The sequence below is a fragment of the Chrysoperla carnea genome, chromosome 5, assembly GCF_905475395.1.
Source record: "Chrysoperla carnea chromosome 5, inChrCarn1.1, whole genome shotgun sequence".
In the NCBI taxonomy this organism is placed as follows: Eukaryota; Metazoa; Arthropoda; class Insecta; order Neuroptera; family Chrysopidae; genus Chrysoperla; species Chrysoperla carnea.
This window is the reverse complement of record NC_058341.1, coordinates 37944960-37964232: the sequence shown is the minus strand read 5'-3', so window position 1 is coordinate 37964232 and position 19273 is coordinate 37944960. Positions and strand designations below refer to the sequence as shown.

Here is a 19273-nt window from a genome sequence, read left to right as displayed (position 1 = left end):
ATCTGGGAAGTTAGTGATATGGACCATAAGGTTCACATTCACATGAATAACTTGTTATTATATAATTTTTATAATATTTATATATGTATATATGTTTTTTTTTTTTAATTCGAAGTTATATTGTATGTAATTAATATATCATACAGATATATTATTTAAAAATTTATTGACCTTGGTTTCACACAATATGGTTCATACGTAGCTTATAATAATAATACAATAAATTGATATTTATATTTTTTTTTTTTTTACAACAATAGTATGAAATTATTATTATTGTACTTTTTGTTTTGTTTAGTCGCATTTTGGAATCAGGAGATAAAAATCAAACACCTTTATTTGTATTTAAGGAGATATGCAAAGGATTGAATAATTCTAGGGATTTCAATAAAACTTTATAAATACATTTTTTGATTAACAAAGTTTCCAAAAATCTCAAAAAATTCCTAGGTCATCGGTCTTTTATTATTATTTTATCGTTCAAAGTTGGCTGAAAAAATGATGAATCATATAGGTTATCCTTTTCAATTGGATGTTTCTATATCAAAAAATCTAGAGAGTGTGAAAAAAAAACTATCTAAAATATATTTAGACAATCTTGTAGTTCATAATAATACCATAAAAATATACCTCTTTTCGCGCAGGGTCCTCGAGGTTGAAAACTTGATCAAATGCCATTTAACCGTCCCTGAAGAACATTCCAAAGTTTCAGTAACTCCAATTTTTCCTACCTGTCGGCTGGAGTAAATTATTTTTGTGTAATCCTGATGAATGACGTTTTAGTAAATATTTTTATATTTTGTCTAAACATTTTACCTTGAGTTTATCATAACTATGTTATTTTAAAAGTGTTAATTTTTTTAATGTGAATCATGGACTTGTTGACATTGTAAACAATTGTATGATAGTCAGTATTTTGAAGATCATAACTTAAAAGGAGATCAAATACTCTTTTTTTAGAAAATGCCAAATTCTTTAAAAATATATATATACAAAGTAGTTTTCGGGCTGGTTTACCTACACATTATGAGCTTCACATTAGTTGTTGATAATTTCTATTAATATAAGAGTTGTAAGTTATAACAACGTCACGAAAAAGTTGATTTTAAGCTATTTGTTTTTGTATGTATCGTAAAATAGGTAGGAATGCAGCCCATGGCACCTGAGCAGCAAAACTTCGAGACTGTACACACACCATTAAACACATGGATGGGATGTAGAATTTTACTATGGGTATACAAACAAACAATAGCATTTTTTTGTGATTGATGGAAATAATTGTGGAAAGTTGGGGCGAGCGAAATGTGTTTCGATTACTGTACGGTACCGATTATCGAAACTCTAGTGTACTTCGTACTATTTTTTAATTTTCACTTACCAAGTTGCTTACGTTAATCGAAATTGAAAATTTGATTCATTCGGTTAAACATCAAAATCGGTTAACATCAATTTAGTAAAAATAGCGCAGTGTCTGATCTAACTTGAAAGGTGGTTCACCTTTCTGACGACATAAATTTAAAACTATTAATCCATTGCTGACAATAAATGAAAAATTTCCAAAAATCAATAAATTTTATTACTTCTATTTAGAAATATAATTATTTTAATCCAATACTTATAAATTTTATTATGATTGGAGTGTTTAGTAATAAATTATATTTACAGACACTAATCATAAAATAATCAACAAAAATAAACTTTTAAAAGACTTCAAAAACTGAACATTAATGCATTTGATTAATCAATATCATAAAATTTATTAACTCCATAAAAAATTGTGTACCTATTATAATATGTTCTTAAAGCCATTCCTAATGATTACATGACATTAAACCATTCATAATCGTATTCCTTAACTTAAAAGTTGAATCTATCTGATTTACTCATATAAATTTTTGATGTGAGATATAAATCAATGAGTAGGTAGCTGAAAATTTGTCTATATGCGTTCTCGATAAAAAAATTAAGTTATAATATAACCCAGGAAAATAAAAAGTTTTTCTCAGTACCTAAGTTTTCAGTAAGTTTGATTTTACTGGTACTACACTTTCCCCCATATATATTATTTAATTTTATGAAAAATATTCATATATGTAATTCATAAATTCCGGTATAATTTTTAATCGTTTATTATACAAAAGTAATTGTATCTGATGAATAAAAATTAATTATTTATAAAAAATAAATATTTCATAAATATCGATGCATTAGATAACATACATCCTCATCTGCTCTAATCCTGTTAGGTAACTTTTATTAATATTTAATAAATTACTTCCTTTTGTTTTATTATATGAATTTTTAAATAATATTAATCTTCAAGCAATAATAGAGAAATTAATTAACTCTGACCTCCGGAAATGTAGCAATTAACTGAAAATTCGATTATAGGTTATATGAAAGGATGTACAATAGCAAGTTACGAGCATATTACATGGGGTTGTTCAATAAGAGGTTACCATAGTAATGTAGCATTCTATAGGTGAAAGAACTTTTAAAATCGGTTAACTAGTGAACTCAAAAATGACGGTTTATATATATTTTCATACAAACTTTCATCCTCTATTTCACCCTTTTAGGGGATGAATTTCGAAAAATCCTTTCTTATGTGACACGTACAGTATAAAATCTATATCTTCTCGACATTCCAAACTTCTATCATTAGCGATTGAGACTGGGCGTCGATATATCAGTCGCGACATTGCCTATCCCCCCTCCAGATTATTTCCCCCATCTGAAATGTTTTCTGTCATCGAAAAAATTATCAAAGTCGGAGCTGTCCTTAAGAATGGCTATTTTATGTATTCCTTTATCCAATTAAAAATTAGTTATAAAATTTCCTAAGAAATTTAATAAAGGCACTAAAAAAAGGTTATGACTCATTATTGTATCATTATAAACTCATAATTATCTACAATATCCCAGCCTGCGAAGAAAATTATGCCAATTAAAATTCTTGTTTACAACATCACGTACTTCCTATGAAATAAAAATAATTGAGATTTCATTTTTTTTGTGTGTTTTTATATTTATTTTCCTATTTACGTTATTTAGGTGTGTTTGATCAATTCTTTCTTATACATAATTCATATAGATTAAACGATAACCGGATACTTATATCTATATAACAATGAATAGAAAGGTTCTCACAGTTTTATATATGCAAATTTCGTTAAACTCGTGACAAATTTTTTCTAATATGTCTAACAGAAAATCATTCAGATTAATTTTTACATTATAATATTTGATTTAATGCAATAGCGTAAGAAAATAATTATATCCGTATAATATTTTTTATTTGGGCGTTTTGTTTAACTCTAGAAATTGTAATCGGTAAAATTTATTAACAAACTAGCGTGATACCCGGCCGCTTCACGGGGGCTTAAAAGTAAAAATCACCCCTTAATAGCCTCCACCTCTCTTGATCTCACTTATCCTCCTTCCATAACACTCGCAGGGATTGTTTTACATAGTAAAAATATATGCACAGTATATCAGAAAAGATGGCCATGGATTGGTTTATGGTTCATTAACTTTAAATGTCAAATTAACTTTAATTTTTTTTTTAAATGTATCTCTATAAATTATAGCTCATGTGTTATTCTGATGTATTAGTTATATTGTTGTACAGTTTCATTCAAATTCGTTCGATAGTTTTTGCGTGAAATCGTAACAAACAAACAAACAAACTAACATCCTTACTTTCACATTTATAATATACCTATAGGGACAAAAAAAATTCAAATTTTTGGTCAAAACTACTCTTGAACAGCTAATATGTAAAATTCAAAAAGCTCAATAAAATTTTTATAATTGTTGGGGTAGGATTCATTAACATTAAAAATTAATAAAAAAATAAACTAGTTTATAATTGCTAATTTATGAGAACGCTGGAGGAACTTATTTATTATGAATGAATGCAATATAATAAATTTAATGAGTTTTTCAGTGGCTCCAAATAATGTTGACTTGATTAGTGTTAGTAACTATGTTAGATATGAAAAAGGAAGGCAAACAAAAGCTCTAGTCGAACGCTATTAATATAAATAAGTTTGCTAATCAACGCTTTTTTTTTTAAATCGTAAAATTGAATACGCTTTCGTATCCTCAAGATTGAGTATATACCTACTCGGCTAAGAATCTATAGAGTTTGTGCAATGGCTCTGCGTACAACTTCTGAAATGGGTAAACGGCCATTGCCAAAAAATGAGCAGACTGTCATTGCCAATTCGCAAAGTTGCTGTTTTGGATTTCGTATATTGCTTGTCTTCAGCTCGAAGATGTCCTCAATCTGAAGACGAGTGCCAATAGTATGGCTCATATCATCTAAGCAGCTAAAATGTATGTTTTGTGGTACACTGTAAACTTCCAGTTTCGCTCGAATTGTGGATTCAGAAGAAAGTTGATTTTGACTTACTATAAAATTGAATGTATTAATAATATACGAATAATCTAACAAAAATGAAACAATGTTTCATCATGCAGTTATTTTCTATATGTTGCGAAAAAGAATTACCTTAATGCAAGGGATAAAATCTCTGGACCGGGCCAATAACTTCTGGCCTACACTAACAATTCTAGTTAAGGTTCTTTCCTCTTAAATGATATGCTATTGCCTGCCTTATCAACTTCGATTTATCTGTGTAACATTATTGAAAAAGTTTAATAAAAATCAATATTATAGCGTATTTCATAATTTTTTTATTGTAATTAATTCATATTTTGATATTTAATGCAACCAATTAATGTCAATTAAATATGGAACTTTATTAGATACTTAGTTTTTTTTTTTTTTATATAAAAATCATTATATTAAAATTCATAAAATCATGAATATTTTATTATGTAATCGTAGAAATAAACATATTATTCATAAATTTGAAACAAAACGGATAAGTAAAGGAATCCGTAAGTATACGAACATGTTTCATATCTGAACATAGGATAGGATAATTTGTAATTGCGCGACAAACTAAAAATTGATAAATTTTCATTGGGGGAAGATAGTTCAATAAGAAGATAATTACATAAAATTATTTTGTCTTACAATTAAGAAACACTATGGTACCGCCGTCCGGAGTCTTGATAATTACAATTTTTAAGGTTTCGTGCAACTGGTATCTCGTTCTCGTTCTTTTGAGTGTCACACAAAGTAATTTTTGCATTTTGCAACAGAAGGCTCAAATATTACGCCTAGCTCTAAATCTATTAGTTAACTCCTGGATTGTACCAACTGTATAACAATTTGAAACCAAAGATCAAAAAAGATACAATAGCGTACGACTTTGACTGATCTTTATTTTCCACTTTTTAACCACTGCCTTTCTCTATATATAATTATCAACCACTTCACAGAGATTATCAACCACTTCACAGAGAAAAGCAAATTTTGAACCCAAATTCAATTTATTCTTATCATTTCCTTTAAGCTAGCAGGACAGATATCTTCCTACAGGCCATCTCCTTTCCCGCAAAGAAATGTATCGTATGCTTTATTTGTTTAATATCTAAATCTCACGCGCATTTTTCACAAGAGAAGGAAAGGTTTATGGCTAATTTGGAAACAAATGTGTTGATTTTAACTAAACAAGATACTCTCAGATTAAGATAAAATTAAGATGAAAAGTTAAACTTGATGTGTGTATGTTTGAATTTACCTACAGACCATAAAAAATAGCTTTTCTTGAAATCATTAATAAAAATTCATATTTTCCATAACCTGTTCTAAAATATTAATGAGAATAAGATGTAATGAATGTATTTATTTTGTTTCTTTGAAAATTTTAATAATTTATGATTTCAAAACTAAATAAAATTTAGTTGTTTAGGAAAATAATAACAATTTTCGGTCGAAAATCGGAACTGTAAATTATGGAAATGGTTTAAGTATTTTCTAGAGAAAAAAATTAGTTTTATTAAAAATATACCATAAATAATATTTTTCGATGAATTTTCGCGCAAACTATCAGACCTAGGAGAATGAAAATTTTGATAGTATAAAAAGATGGTACCGAAGTGAGTATATTCTAGGCTGTTATCATCCTAACCAAAGTTCTATTTCTTGTAGATATTTTGAATATTCTATTTTGAATCGAGAGGGGTTACAAATTTTATTCTCTGATTCTTTTGTAAAAATGGACACAAACGCTGAAATAATATGAAATTTGAATTCGTTAATGATATCTGTATAAATCTTTATCAAGCTGTATAAATATTCACGGATGAACGTTGTAGTTTCAAAAGATAAATATTTTCTAAAAATTGTATTGCAATCAGTATGCAAGTCATGATTGGAGAGATGGCTAATTTTTACGATTTAGGGACCTAATTTTTGGTTCTGGATAAAGAATTTGATTAGAGAACCAGCGTAAATGTAGCGTAATTTACCCCAAAAAAACCCTCCCAATCATAAAAATCTCCTCAACTATAAGGAACCGGTCTTACTGAAAGCGCCTGGAGTAAAAATTGAAAACGTATTTATTACATAAAATGTACTTGTGATTTTGTTTTCATTCGAGAATGAAATGAAGAGAATTTGTATTCATTATTGTAGAGAGACGTCAACAAGCTAACTGATCTGCAATTATAAATTAACAATAGACTAATTATTATTTCACAAATTTCAAAGAACATAAAAATAGCATGAATAAGCATTAGGAGAGATATTCATAATAAAATATTAAGACAACAAACACATACTGAGCCTGTGAAGTAATTTTATAATTCCAATAAAATTTTTTTATAAAAACAATATAAATTATGTTATATCTTTGATTCATGGCCATTTGCAAATAGACCCGAATCCCATAATGAAATTTCTATGATTCTTTTTGTCTGAAATTTAGGGAGGATTGATAAACAAGTGTTTGCTTATAAAGAAAAAATTTTAACAGGGATTTCATTTTTCATATTTGTCTATACCTATTTAAAAAAAAGTAATTGGAAATAATAAATGGAAACAAAGGGAAGATGTTAGCAACTGTTGATAAATGGGTGGTAATTATTCGATTTTTCGAAATGATTTGTCAACCCTTTTGATAGTTGCAAACATCCTTCTCTTTGTTTCTATATATATTCAATGATCTTTCTTATATACATTTAAACCATTTAAAGGAGCAATTCTTGTATATATCTATCAGAAATCTCGAAAACGGCTCCAACGATTTTCATGAAAATCAATATGCAAAGATTTTTTGGAGCAAAAAATCGATCTATCTAGGTTTCATTTCTAGAAAATTTCGTTTTATCCGTGTTTTCAGGAAAATGTGAAACAAACTGCAAAATGCAACTCTTCGTGGCACCTATTGGTGTTTATCGTAGCTAGCGAAATAAAGTACAATATGCAATGCGGATTCTAGTGAAATTAGTTTGTTTGAATTCAGCTCTACTCTAAATCTATAAATACATATTTCGTCAAACCTCTTTGATGGGTAAAATAAATTGCTTACAACAAGTAATCAATTTTTAGACAAAATTTTCTATATAATTTTGTCTTTTTTTGACGAATATATGAATTCAATTTAAATTATAAATTTAAATTCGAAGTACCTACCTAAATGAATTAAATTGTAAACAGAAAATAATAATAATAATTTGTAAATTGTCAGAAAAATGACAAATATAATAGATATTATTAATTTAATTAGCTAATTATTTATTAAAGTCAATTCATTGAATAGTTATTTATTTCTTCTTGTTCAATTATGAAATATTTGAAAATACATTTACTTATGAATGAAATAAATTATTTGCGGTTTCATTCAATAAATTATTTGCATTTAGAAAATCTAAAATAGTAAATAATTAAAGACAATAAGCCAGTACTTTATTCAGACAATTTTTTAAGTGGGTAATATTGACTTTTCATGGGTATTTTTTGAGTAATTAATAATTTTGTACTGTTCATGCTGTAACATTTTAGTTTGCAATTGATATGATATCTTTGGTTTACTCGAAAAAATTTGATGCAATTGCTATTAAACGAAAAGATTTGTTTTGAACATTCTCAGAAACTACAGATGCCAACCGTCAAATGGGCACTACTTTCACACATAATGGACAAATATTTTCTGAAAAAAAGTAATTTGTTCAATTTTTTAGGTAAAATGATTACTCTAGAAAATGATTTTATGGAAAAAAATTTTGTTTGAATTTTTTAATTAATTATAGGATGAATAATTAAACTTGTAAATTGAAATTTTTAACGAGTCTACAAAAAACTAGTTTACCAATTATTATTATAATAAAATAAACAAATCATAAGTATCACCATCTATGAACAGTAATCAAAGGCTACCAAAGATCAGAACCACTTTGTTAATAGTTAATTGTACAGCTTTAATTATCATTACATACTTTGTTATATCCGTAGCTATATTCATAGCTTATATGCTTTCGATGATGATGACGTGGCATCACTGAAATGCTGACGCAAATCCAAAAGATTTTACCCTACCAAGAATGGTCTAACGCACCTATAGAAATTCTCAATTCAAAAATAAATTAAAATTAATCATAAATTTGATTCATTTACTTTTGCTAAGGATTAGGAATTATTCAAACTTTTTTTTTAGAAATAGACCTTTTTTGTTTTGAATAATTCAAAAAAATTATATCCTCGAAAAATTTCAAATAACTTTTTTGGTGTTGTTTTCGAGTTTCCAGCCTTGAAATTCCAATGCAGGAGGAAAAACTATATTGAAAAATCTGAGTAAATCTAGCTATGTCAATCGAAATCGGGCACGAAAAGCCCTTGAGCGCCTAGACTAGTATATCAACAATTTCAATTAAACTATTTTATTTATTTGATTTTATTTAAGCTATTAAAGTGTATTAAGTATTTTATGATATGCATTCAAATTCAAGTTAATAACCATAACTAAGTTCCGTGTATCACGTTGCAATACGACTTTAAATGTTCGTAATCAAAACAATATCTAAATTTATTTGTCACGTTTTGGATTTATTATTTCACAAGTTGTGTCTGTGGCTTCGCTTGTCTGAATAATCATTGTTTACACAATAATTATTGTTTAGGTATTTTAACTAGGAGTTTTTCAACAACTTTTTAGCTAGGATTTAATCAAGGACTTCGTTAGGCAAAAGGCGAGGAGGTTGGGGACATGCATGTGGAAATATAAAATTTATAGTTGTTCAAAAAAAATTTTTTTGAACATAAAATTCCTTTTGCTTCAATACAGTAGTTGCCTGATGTCGAATTTGTCATATTACGCATAAAAATGTAAAACTAGACTTGATCCCATGACACATTTTGAAAGTGATAATAAAATTGTTTAAAAAGCGAAGAAATTATAATAAGCATTCAAAGATTGTTGCTCATCTCCTTTTAACAAAACAGAGTGTTGTATGTATTTTATATGTATCTCTATAGTGATATCAGACAACGACGTCACTAACCTATATGTTCCTCTTTGTTTAATTAGAAATTTTAAACATTCATATTTGGCGTATTTCTAAGGATTTCCAAAAACCAACTTAATTTTTCTGCCCGTGCAGTGAGAAGTGATAGAAAAAATTTAGTCAACAAACCTATTATTGTATTCCCTTGAGCTTGTCATCATTGTAACTTTCCTACTGAAATATTAACACGATTTTTTTTTTTAAATATAGATGCCGTGCAGTGACCAATCCACACAAGTAAATTTCCCAATAATAAATACAACATTGCCACGTATAAAGAAACGATTACAACGTTATAATACAACGCATGATTTATGGGCACGGTCAGCACCCAATATCAATAGCAATAATAATGGAATTCGACATTCATCCAGAAGTACACAAATATTAAATAAAAATGGTATCATACAAAATGGTATCTTACAAAATGGTGGTTCATTAAATATTCCAACAAGTAACAATAACAATAACATACACAATATGAACAATAATAGCAATACTCCGCCAATATCTAGGCCTAGATCGTTAATATTACATACATCTAATTTGCAAAATATTTCAACACAAGCAACGGGTGTTAGTAATAGTTCAGAATTAATGACACCATCGACTAGGCAATGTGGTGCTTTGACACCAAACGATGCATCAAGTGTATCACTGGATTCAACACCATCAGCATCACGTTGTGCAGGACCATATTATGGACATGAAATACTTAGTATTGATAATGAAAAAAAGTGGCAGGGGCCAATATCTGCATACAATTTTGGCAAAGTAAGTGGAAGCATTTTTATGTTCTTATATTTTATTGGATAGCTTGTTTTTTACTATCGTAATTTTCGTGTCTGGCCAACAGGATAGCGGGCATGCGATAAGCAAGATCTGCTAGATATCACAACCAAAATTATCTGTAGAAAAAAATTTAATTTAAGTTTAAGAACTGGGCAACGTTACGAAAAAGTTGATTTCTAAGACGACTTTTCATATTTCTTTTATTATTGAAATTAGGTAGGAATTAAGTAATTTTAAAATAATTTAAAGAAACACAAACCACATACAATTACATGGCTAAACTATTCAGCCTATTTCCGTTCATCGTAGAACGTAAGAAATTTAAAAACTTTTCCATCACGAAAATGAACGTTCTTCGCTGCAGTTTGTTACAGCCAATGTCATAAATATTTGATATGTTATTTCCTTGTTTGGCAACTCAGTGCATAGATCGCTTACATGCAACAGTCTTAAACAGTTCGTTCATCTTTTCAGTACAAAAATGTACAAATTGGTTATTTAATGAATACTCAAAATTTGAGAAATAAACGTCTCTATTTCACAAATTCCCTTAGAATTATTGACGCTTTGAGCACTAGCCTCTACTGCTTTTGGTGAAAATTCAGCGCTGTCAAAGACAATCGATAATAATATTTTTTTATTTTGAAATAAAATACTTAATTCCGTTAGCTAAAAACTAAAAATATTTCACGACTCTTCTTCATGCTGACTATTATATCAAAATTATCTTTATAGCATACGCAAAAATAAATTCCAGAAACTTACGCTTTTAGACTCAAAAAATGATGTGTTTTTTTTAAAAGTCAATTTGTATTGAGCTCGTTAAAACTTACAATTTTTACTTATGTACAAAAGTAACCCACACTGAGAAATCGTGAACATACTGAAACTCACTGCATATACGTCTCTTATTCTAAACGGTCAAGGTTTTTGAAGTTTTTTACCCTGAAAATCGAGTTATTCAATTATTATTATCGATATTTAGTGTTTTAACCAGACAGAGATTTTTGGCTATATTCCAATACACGCTGTAATTTAAATCTTGAATCGTTTTCAATTTTAATCCAAATTAATTAGTATACAACTAAATATATATATATATATATATATATATATATATATATATATAAACGAAATATCACTCACTGATCGAGTGAATGACTGATCGCGAGATCTTTAAAGCTATATACACTCAATCGAAATGAAATTTGACAAAGTTGATCATTTCGCAATGTAGACACTCACTAAGAACAGAATTTTACAAATTTTACTCCTAAGGTGGTGAAAAAGAGGATGAAAGTTTGAATGAAAATCCATTATTTTTTAACTGATTTTCAAAATTCTTTGATCTATACAATGCTACCTTATGCACAAGTAACATGGGCTGATTTTATTTTCAAATTAGAGGTCCGCACCAAAGGATTAGAACTCATGAAATTGTGGGCAAAAGGAAAGATAAGTGTAGGCAAGAGAGATGAAGGCTATAACGCGATAGACTATATTTTTTAAAATTTCCCAGCACGGTTTATTTGCTTAGCGATATGTTTACAATAGTCTAAATTCACTAGGGAATTTTGTAGCACAACTTTACGTAATACCTACACAAGTTTACTGTGCGAAGAAAATACAATAATAAATATATCAGATCCTTATTTAAAAATGATAAAATAGCGATTTTTTTGCTCTATTCCAAGACACGTTTTAATTTAAAGTTTGCAACGTTTTTTTTTTATTACTATTATTATTTAGAATTCAAAGTGATACCTGCTTAGCGATAAGTATTAAAAAAAAGTAAATTAATTTATGATATTTGAGAATTGAGAATTTGGTGGCACACCTTCATGTAATAACACGAGTCTTTAGCGCGAAGAAAATAAAACAATAATAAATATGTCAAAGATTTTTATCTAAAAAAATATTGTACGTTATAGACTTATAGAATATAGATAAATCATCGGTGTATCCTCAAGGACACAAGGATGACTGAAAACAAATATTTATATTACTATAAACAATTATTTAAAAAAATATTTTTATTAATAAAAAAAATGTTTTATTATTAATAATATACTAGATTTATTATTGAATATTATGCAATAAATTTGAAAATAAATAATAAGCGTAAGTTTAATTCAAATAAGAAAGGTTTCGTAGGTTATTTTAATATTGTATTAAAGCTTCCAAATGTTGCTAACCAATTTCAATGCGATTCTTTAATTGGAACGTTTACAGCTCCTTCAGTCATGCTAAAGTTTTCGCACAAATTGAACTTTATCAACCCAGATGTTACGGGAATCATTGTGTTAAATTAAATTGAAAATATTGCAATGGTTTAAAAATTGATCTATAATCTTCAACTGAATCAGTTTATATATTTGAGACTTCAGTCTGTTATGACGCGAATCTTGGCTGACGCAATTCTATCGCATATGTCACTCACGAGTTAGCAAATTTTTCTGAACTCTTCTCTAGCGTTCCCTTTTCTATCAAACGAAATATTTTTCACAGCATCAGCAGTTCGACAGCCTCTCCAAGATCCAGATTTTCTGTTTGAAGTATTTGACTCAATGACAAAGTCAAAGAATGTACTCAAAATATGCATGTATATTTGACTAGTCAGTGGAAATGTGTTTCATAAATGGGTGCATTTACAGGATTATATTGTTAATTGAAATTTATGAGGAGATTTTCCCAATGGGACAGGTTTTGACCCGCCCAAAACTCCTCCCGTGCGCACGGGCCTGGAGGCATAACGTTGTTAGTGACACCAATAACGAAAACTGAAAAAATCTGGCAGTTAATTAGCTTGTAGAAGATTAAGAACGCGTAAAAAGTGAAGTGTGATGGCATTGTTTTATCGCAAAATTTCCAAAATTAAAAATTATGTAATAAGGAGCTATGACAAAGGCTATATTACTCATTTTTCTTATACTTTTATTTTTCATATTTTATTATTATTGAAAATCAATCACTTTTTAAACAATAAAAAAATTAATTTTGCCATAATGGAATGAATATAAACGAACATTAGATTATTAATCATAAAAAAAATACTTAAACAAACGAAATAAACAAATACTGCAATAAATTAAAATATCAAATAATAAATCAAATTTTTGAAAAAAACAAAATTGATTTATTAATTATTTGAGTGATAACATTTATTTAAATAAAAATGAAATAATATAATTGATACGTTTATGATGATTATATAAAACCAACTACCCACCTAAAGATACCTATTACTTAAATATTACAATATAAAGAAATTCTTATCTTTGAAATGATTACTTTTGATATCTAAAATATGAAAACTTTGGTATCTAAAAGAATTTTTAGGCAAACATTTTATTTTATACTTTTCGATTTTTTAAATTAACTTATCACATTTTTAAGAGAATGTTGCCCTTCAAAAAATAAAACCGTGACTTGGTCCGACAGTTTAGAAAACAAACTTACAAAGTAAACGGAGGCTAAAAAGAAGGTTTTGTAAATTTTCCGACAAAATTACTTTCCTATGCGACGTGCCAGAAAATTATTAAAAGACAAAATCTCAAAAGTATGGTAATAAAAAACTACCACTAATATTTATTGTGGTCTGTAACATTATTTTTAAAAGAACTTGGTTAGTCTTGTTCTATTACTAGTGAACCTCTAAAAATTAAATTATTTAAAAAAATTCATTTATTAATATTATTCATTAAACTGGTTTACGGATTGAGTAATTTTAATAGCACCCAAACAAAAACATTCTAGCGTATTTTTAACTTTTGTAATAATAGGATGTACAGTTTAGCTCAGTGCAATAACCACCAATAATTATAGTTCCGTTTTACTAGCAATTCGAGATTTGTAAATTTTAACTACAAAGCGTTGTAATCTTGTTTTATCAATCATAAACACAATAAAATTAAAACTGTCCTTGTAAAGATCGAAAATGAAAAAACTTTTAACAAAAAAAAAAACCGACTTCAAAAAAAAAACTATTCCAAAACAAATTAATATGTACTAAAAAGTAAAAATAATGCAGTTACAATTATTGTTATTTTTTGAATTTTTTTTTATTCAAAATGGGATATTGGCAAAATTTATCAGGAATTTGCTTTAGAAATTAGCTCTCAAAAACCGAGGGTCGACGGGTAATGTTCAACCCCCTTCGAGTGTCTGAATTCATGTAGTTTTACCCTCACTTACTCATCTTTCTGACTTGGTACATTAACTTCAATTATAAATCGTCTGCCCTTAACTCTATGCTGAGAATAAGACAATTCTGCGTCCTGAAGCTTTTCTCAGCGATACCAAGAGGTAATGTCGAAAAGAAGGACAGTGTGGTCTCATTATTTATATCGTAACTCACTATAATGCATCCGCATATTAAATATAATCAGATTCTTATATTTTGATTCGTTTTTTGTCTAGAATTATTTTTAATCCTTTCTTATAGGATTTTCTTATAGGATAATAGTATTGGATTTCTTATGGGATTGTGGCTCTAATTCCGGAGTGATATATACCTACGTTTTTTATTTTATTTTTTCATAAGATAAATATTACAATATTTTCGCGGTGTTAATTGACCGTCCATTTATTTTGAAAAATGATCTAACTTCAACTCTAAAATTTCTGGAATTTGTATATGTACTTAGTTAAAATCAAGTTATAATCAACTTAACGATGTTCCAGCATGGTATTTGCAGTTTCTATGTTAAAGCAATGGTACAATTTTTTTTTCGACAGAATTTAACGAAAAATTAAATTTAAGAATTTAATAATGCTTACTATTAATTCCCAAAGTTTCAGAAATTTTGACCGTTTAAAATGGGCGATAATTATGCCAACGTCCCAATTTCGATCAATTTACGTCAAAATTAATATCTCGAAAGTGAAAATTAATTTCTAAATTTTTTTTTTAGAATTTTATTGTATAAACATTTTTTTCTACTTTTTCTTCAATATATAATAATATCATAAAAAATAGTTGGAGAGACCGGACATTTTACATGCTTTAAATGGGACATGACCCTCAAAATCGCGAACTTTGTCTTTAAATATCTCGCGATCTAAACGGTCAAAAATTATGAAATTTTAGGAATTCATAAATAAAGCTATTATAAACCCGAGAAAAAAAATTCGGCCAAATCTGTCGAAAAATGATTTCATGCTGGTACTACCTTAAGTCAATTTCAATTGTTTCGAAACAAATAAAAATTGCATGACACTAATGGGATTTTTTTTCGATAATAAAAAATGTTTTTGGAGTGCTTTATTTATCATTTTTTTCCACTTAGTTGCTATTTTTGAAATGTTATATATTAATTTATGGAGAATCATTATGCGCATTGAATACAAGTTTTGTACATATTACAAAAAATTCAATGTACGTAGTCGGAATTTTGAAATACTTAAAATGAAAAAAAATTTAGAAGTATAGGTTTTGTAAGTACGTTTTGTTGATTTAAGATAAGAATTATTTAATTTTAAAGAAATCAAATGTCTACTTTAATGTAATATTTCTAGAAGTACCTACTTGGAGCTAATTATTATATGTTAATTGAAAACGATCTCAATTTTGAAACTTTATATAAAATCCTCTTTTCATTCATCACCCAAATTTTCCCGAGGTATGCTGTTATTGATAAGAGACAAATAACTTTAATCTTGAACTTGGTGACAATTCTTACTATAAAAAATCTCATCTGATTGTGTTTTCGAATTGGAAATAAAACACTCTTTTTAAGAGAAAAAATCGATATTCTTTATTAGTGGAGTAAATCTACCGGATTTGAATAAACAATACGGAAAACTTTGGGAGAGAGAAAATTTTTTTTAAATAGGTTTCTTTTCTTGTATAAAAACAGAGAAAGAGAGTTTTTCAGATCCGGAACGTTCCGCATGACTTTCTGCACGCGCTTTTGTTATATTCTTTTTTATTCGCCTAGATTCAATCCATAGAAGCAGAGATATCCAAGAAAACGTCACCAAAGAAAACTATGTAGAGATTCTCACAAAACCGCATGCAGAAGGTCGTGCGGAGCGTTCCGTAAACTCCTTTTCTCTGTTTTCTACAAGGAGACAAACCTTGTAAATTTTAAATAAGCCTTCTCCCAAAATTTTCCGAATGGTTATCAAAATCCGGTAGATTTACCCTACTACATTGAAAATGAAAGGTGATTTTATCCAAGTTATGTATAAAAAATAATATTATGTACAAATGTTAACCACCTACGGCTCCTTTTACAGACAAGCCGTTGAAGGTAAAATTTTCTGCTTTGTGGTGATCCAATTTCACGTGAAGTGTTCATAATTCAATTTTTTAGGTATTAAACTATTTGCAGATTGTTCACATCACACTTTGGTATGTACAATAAATTCAAAGAAAATAGTCTAATAGCCTTAGCAAGGGTTACTGAAAACAAATTCAGCCAAATTACAAAAATTTGCAATTGAAGCTTGTAAAAGAAGACGTGGTTGACATTTGATCGATCGGGCCAAAGCCAACACAATGATTTTTATCGAAACTATTGCTTTATTATTGGTATATTTACACCCACAGCTATGAACAAATGACAAACAGACCAATTAACAAATTTTATACACCCCGATTAGTTAATATATGATTTAACTACACTGATTATCATTTATTTAAGAAATAACAAGAATTCTGCTCTTAATTTTACTACGCAAAAAAATAATTTTACATTAAATAATTCTATTCTAATATATTTCAATTTCTGCTCTAATATTTTACTTTATTCCACAATAATTTTACTTCCAAAACTTTATACTTATAAGTATAAAATATTTATACTTAAAGATTTATAATTCTGCTTTACAGGTGAAAACTTTGTAGTCCTATTTTTAAATTCGTAAAACCCAGAAATGTGTCATAGTATATATGTCTAGTATATCAACTCTGGGAGCTATGACGATAATAAAATTGCTTACTCAATTTTTCGGAGACAAAATGCAATATCCTATAAGCCATGTCTTGGAAAGTATATTTTTTTTTTTTGCAAAAACGATAATCAATCGATTCTATCTGTTATTTTTGTAACTTTATATTGTCCTTTTTCGATCGAATGTACAGTTGTTGTGTTATCTGTGGAAAACTGAGTTTTTTACACATCTACTTATATAATAATATGACGAAAGTACTTTTCGTAAAAAGTAGCATATCTCAACCAATTTTGATGTCCGAAAGACGAATAAAAAATTAAAATGTCCCATAAATACTACGCCAGCTTAACTTTAACATTTAACTATTTTTCAGTTATAAAAAATTGAAATTTAATTTTCATTAGTTTTAATCTTCCATTTCCCAATTTTCCAAAAAATCTACATGACTGGAGCTTTAAAAAAATTTTCAGCAAGACACTAAAAATTTCAGCTCAAAACCTCTGTTGTCTGTACTATATATAAAAATACTAGATTTATCGTAATATTCTTGTCACATACCTAGATTTTAATAGTAAAATATTTATATATTAAAAAATTCTATAAATAGCAAATACTTTGCTTTTATTACAAAAAAAAAAAAATAAATAAATAAATAAATAAAAACAATAATAATTTTCTTATAATTACATGATTCCATGAGAATTGATTTTATTCATTTTATGATAACATTTTACACCTGTAATTCCAAGGTGAAAAAACTTATGTTAATAAGAGAACCTTTAATGTTATATTATGATGACATCAATTATAATATTAATGCTGTAGTTTTATAAAATAGGGGAGAGTGTATTAATAGGGAAATAGTCTCACCTTATAACATTATTATTGCTACATATTATGTTATCTTGAGAATTGAAATATTAAACAGCTATCGTTAAAAACGTATGATCCATGGAACAACATTTTTGATTCATGTGACAAGATCACATCCTAATATCCCTAGAATCGTCTACACAAAGACGCTTTCTTTAATAAGTAATCTTCCCTCAGCGTATATTAGAAGCTACAATTGATATTCTCATTGACTTAGAGGTGAATGCAACTTCTTTTCCTCCACTTTACCTATGCTAACATTTCCATTGTAACCAATAACAAAAGAGAAAATAGTTATTCAATTTAGCATCTATTATTATTGATCAATGGTACAGGGCGTTGTTTGATACATGACGAGGTGTCTTTCTGAACTATACTTTTTGGACATTTTACGTTACTTATAAAATTGAACTATGGTATAACAAAATACCTACCAAAAGGCAGTGATTTAGGTTGAATATGATTTTAAAAGTACAAACATAAATAACCCAATTTTTTGTTACTTTGAAACACTAAATGTTATTCTCGTTTACTTGCATTCTAGTGATTAAACTTGTTTTTCTTGGTTTCTTTGCTATCTCATAGATAGCATAACGATATCTGTACGAAAACCTTAAAATTGATTCAAGGTACATTGTATACGGAGTACTACACATTACCCTAATATAAAAGCCCAATGTTTTTTTCTTGATTTATTAATATTATGTTTTTGTAAATAATTAATTAACATAATAAAAATTATATTCATTGTAATTATACTTAAGAAAATTACTCATATGTAAATATATCATGTTTATTATTTTTTAATTAATTAATTTTTAAAGTGTAGTAAAAAAAATTTTACATACCTTTCTTTTAATCATTTTAATATTAATCAAAAAAGTTTATCAATTGGCTTCTTTTAAATCTCAAATTTATGAACCATAAACATTCACTTACCGGCACAAAATTTCGTCCAGATAGATCAGAGGTCCCAAAACTTTTTTGTCTCATTGCCCACTTTCTATGTTTTTCGGTTTTGCGTGGATAATTGCGGAGTAATTGTATTTTAGAAAATGCATCAACTTCAAATGTATTTTGACTGATTTCTAACTATAGTGAAGCGTAAAAGAAAAAAAAAACAATACAAAACCATATATTAATTTTTATATATTTATTAATGAGACTGAAACTAAATAAAATTATGTAATTCCTTTGTATTACATAATAAATATTCAGTAAAAATTAAAGTTTTTTGGTGAGAGGGACGACTCTGGTGCGTTGATAAACAATTGACAAATTTACTGAGATT

At 27.7% G+C, this 19273-nt stretch overlaps 1 protein-coding gene across 1 annotated transcript in view; it reads left to right on the top strand.

Annotated features, from left to right (window-relative positions):
• LOC123300222 overlaps positions 1–19273 on the top strand; it is a 47201-nt gene that overhangs the window by 12721 nt on the left and 15207 nt on the right. The window contains exon 2 of the mRNA XM_044882750.1: positions 9631–10194. Coding sequence (XP_044738685.1) covers positions 9631–10194 — 564 coding nt within the window. The remainder of the gene's footprint in view (positions 1–9630; positions 10195–19273) is intronic.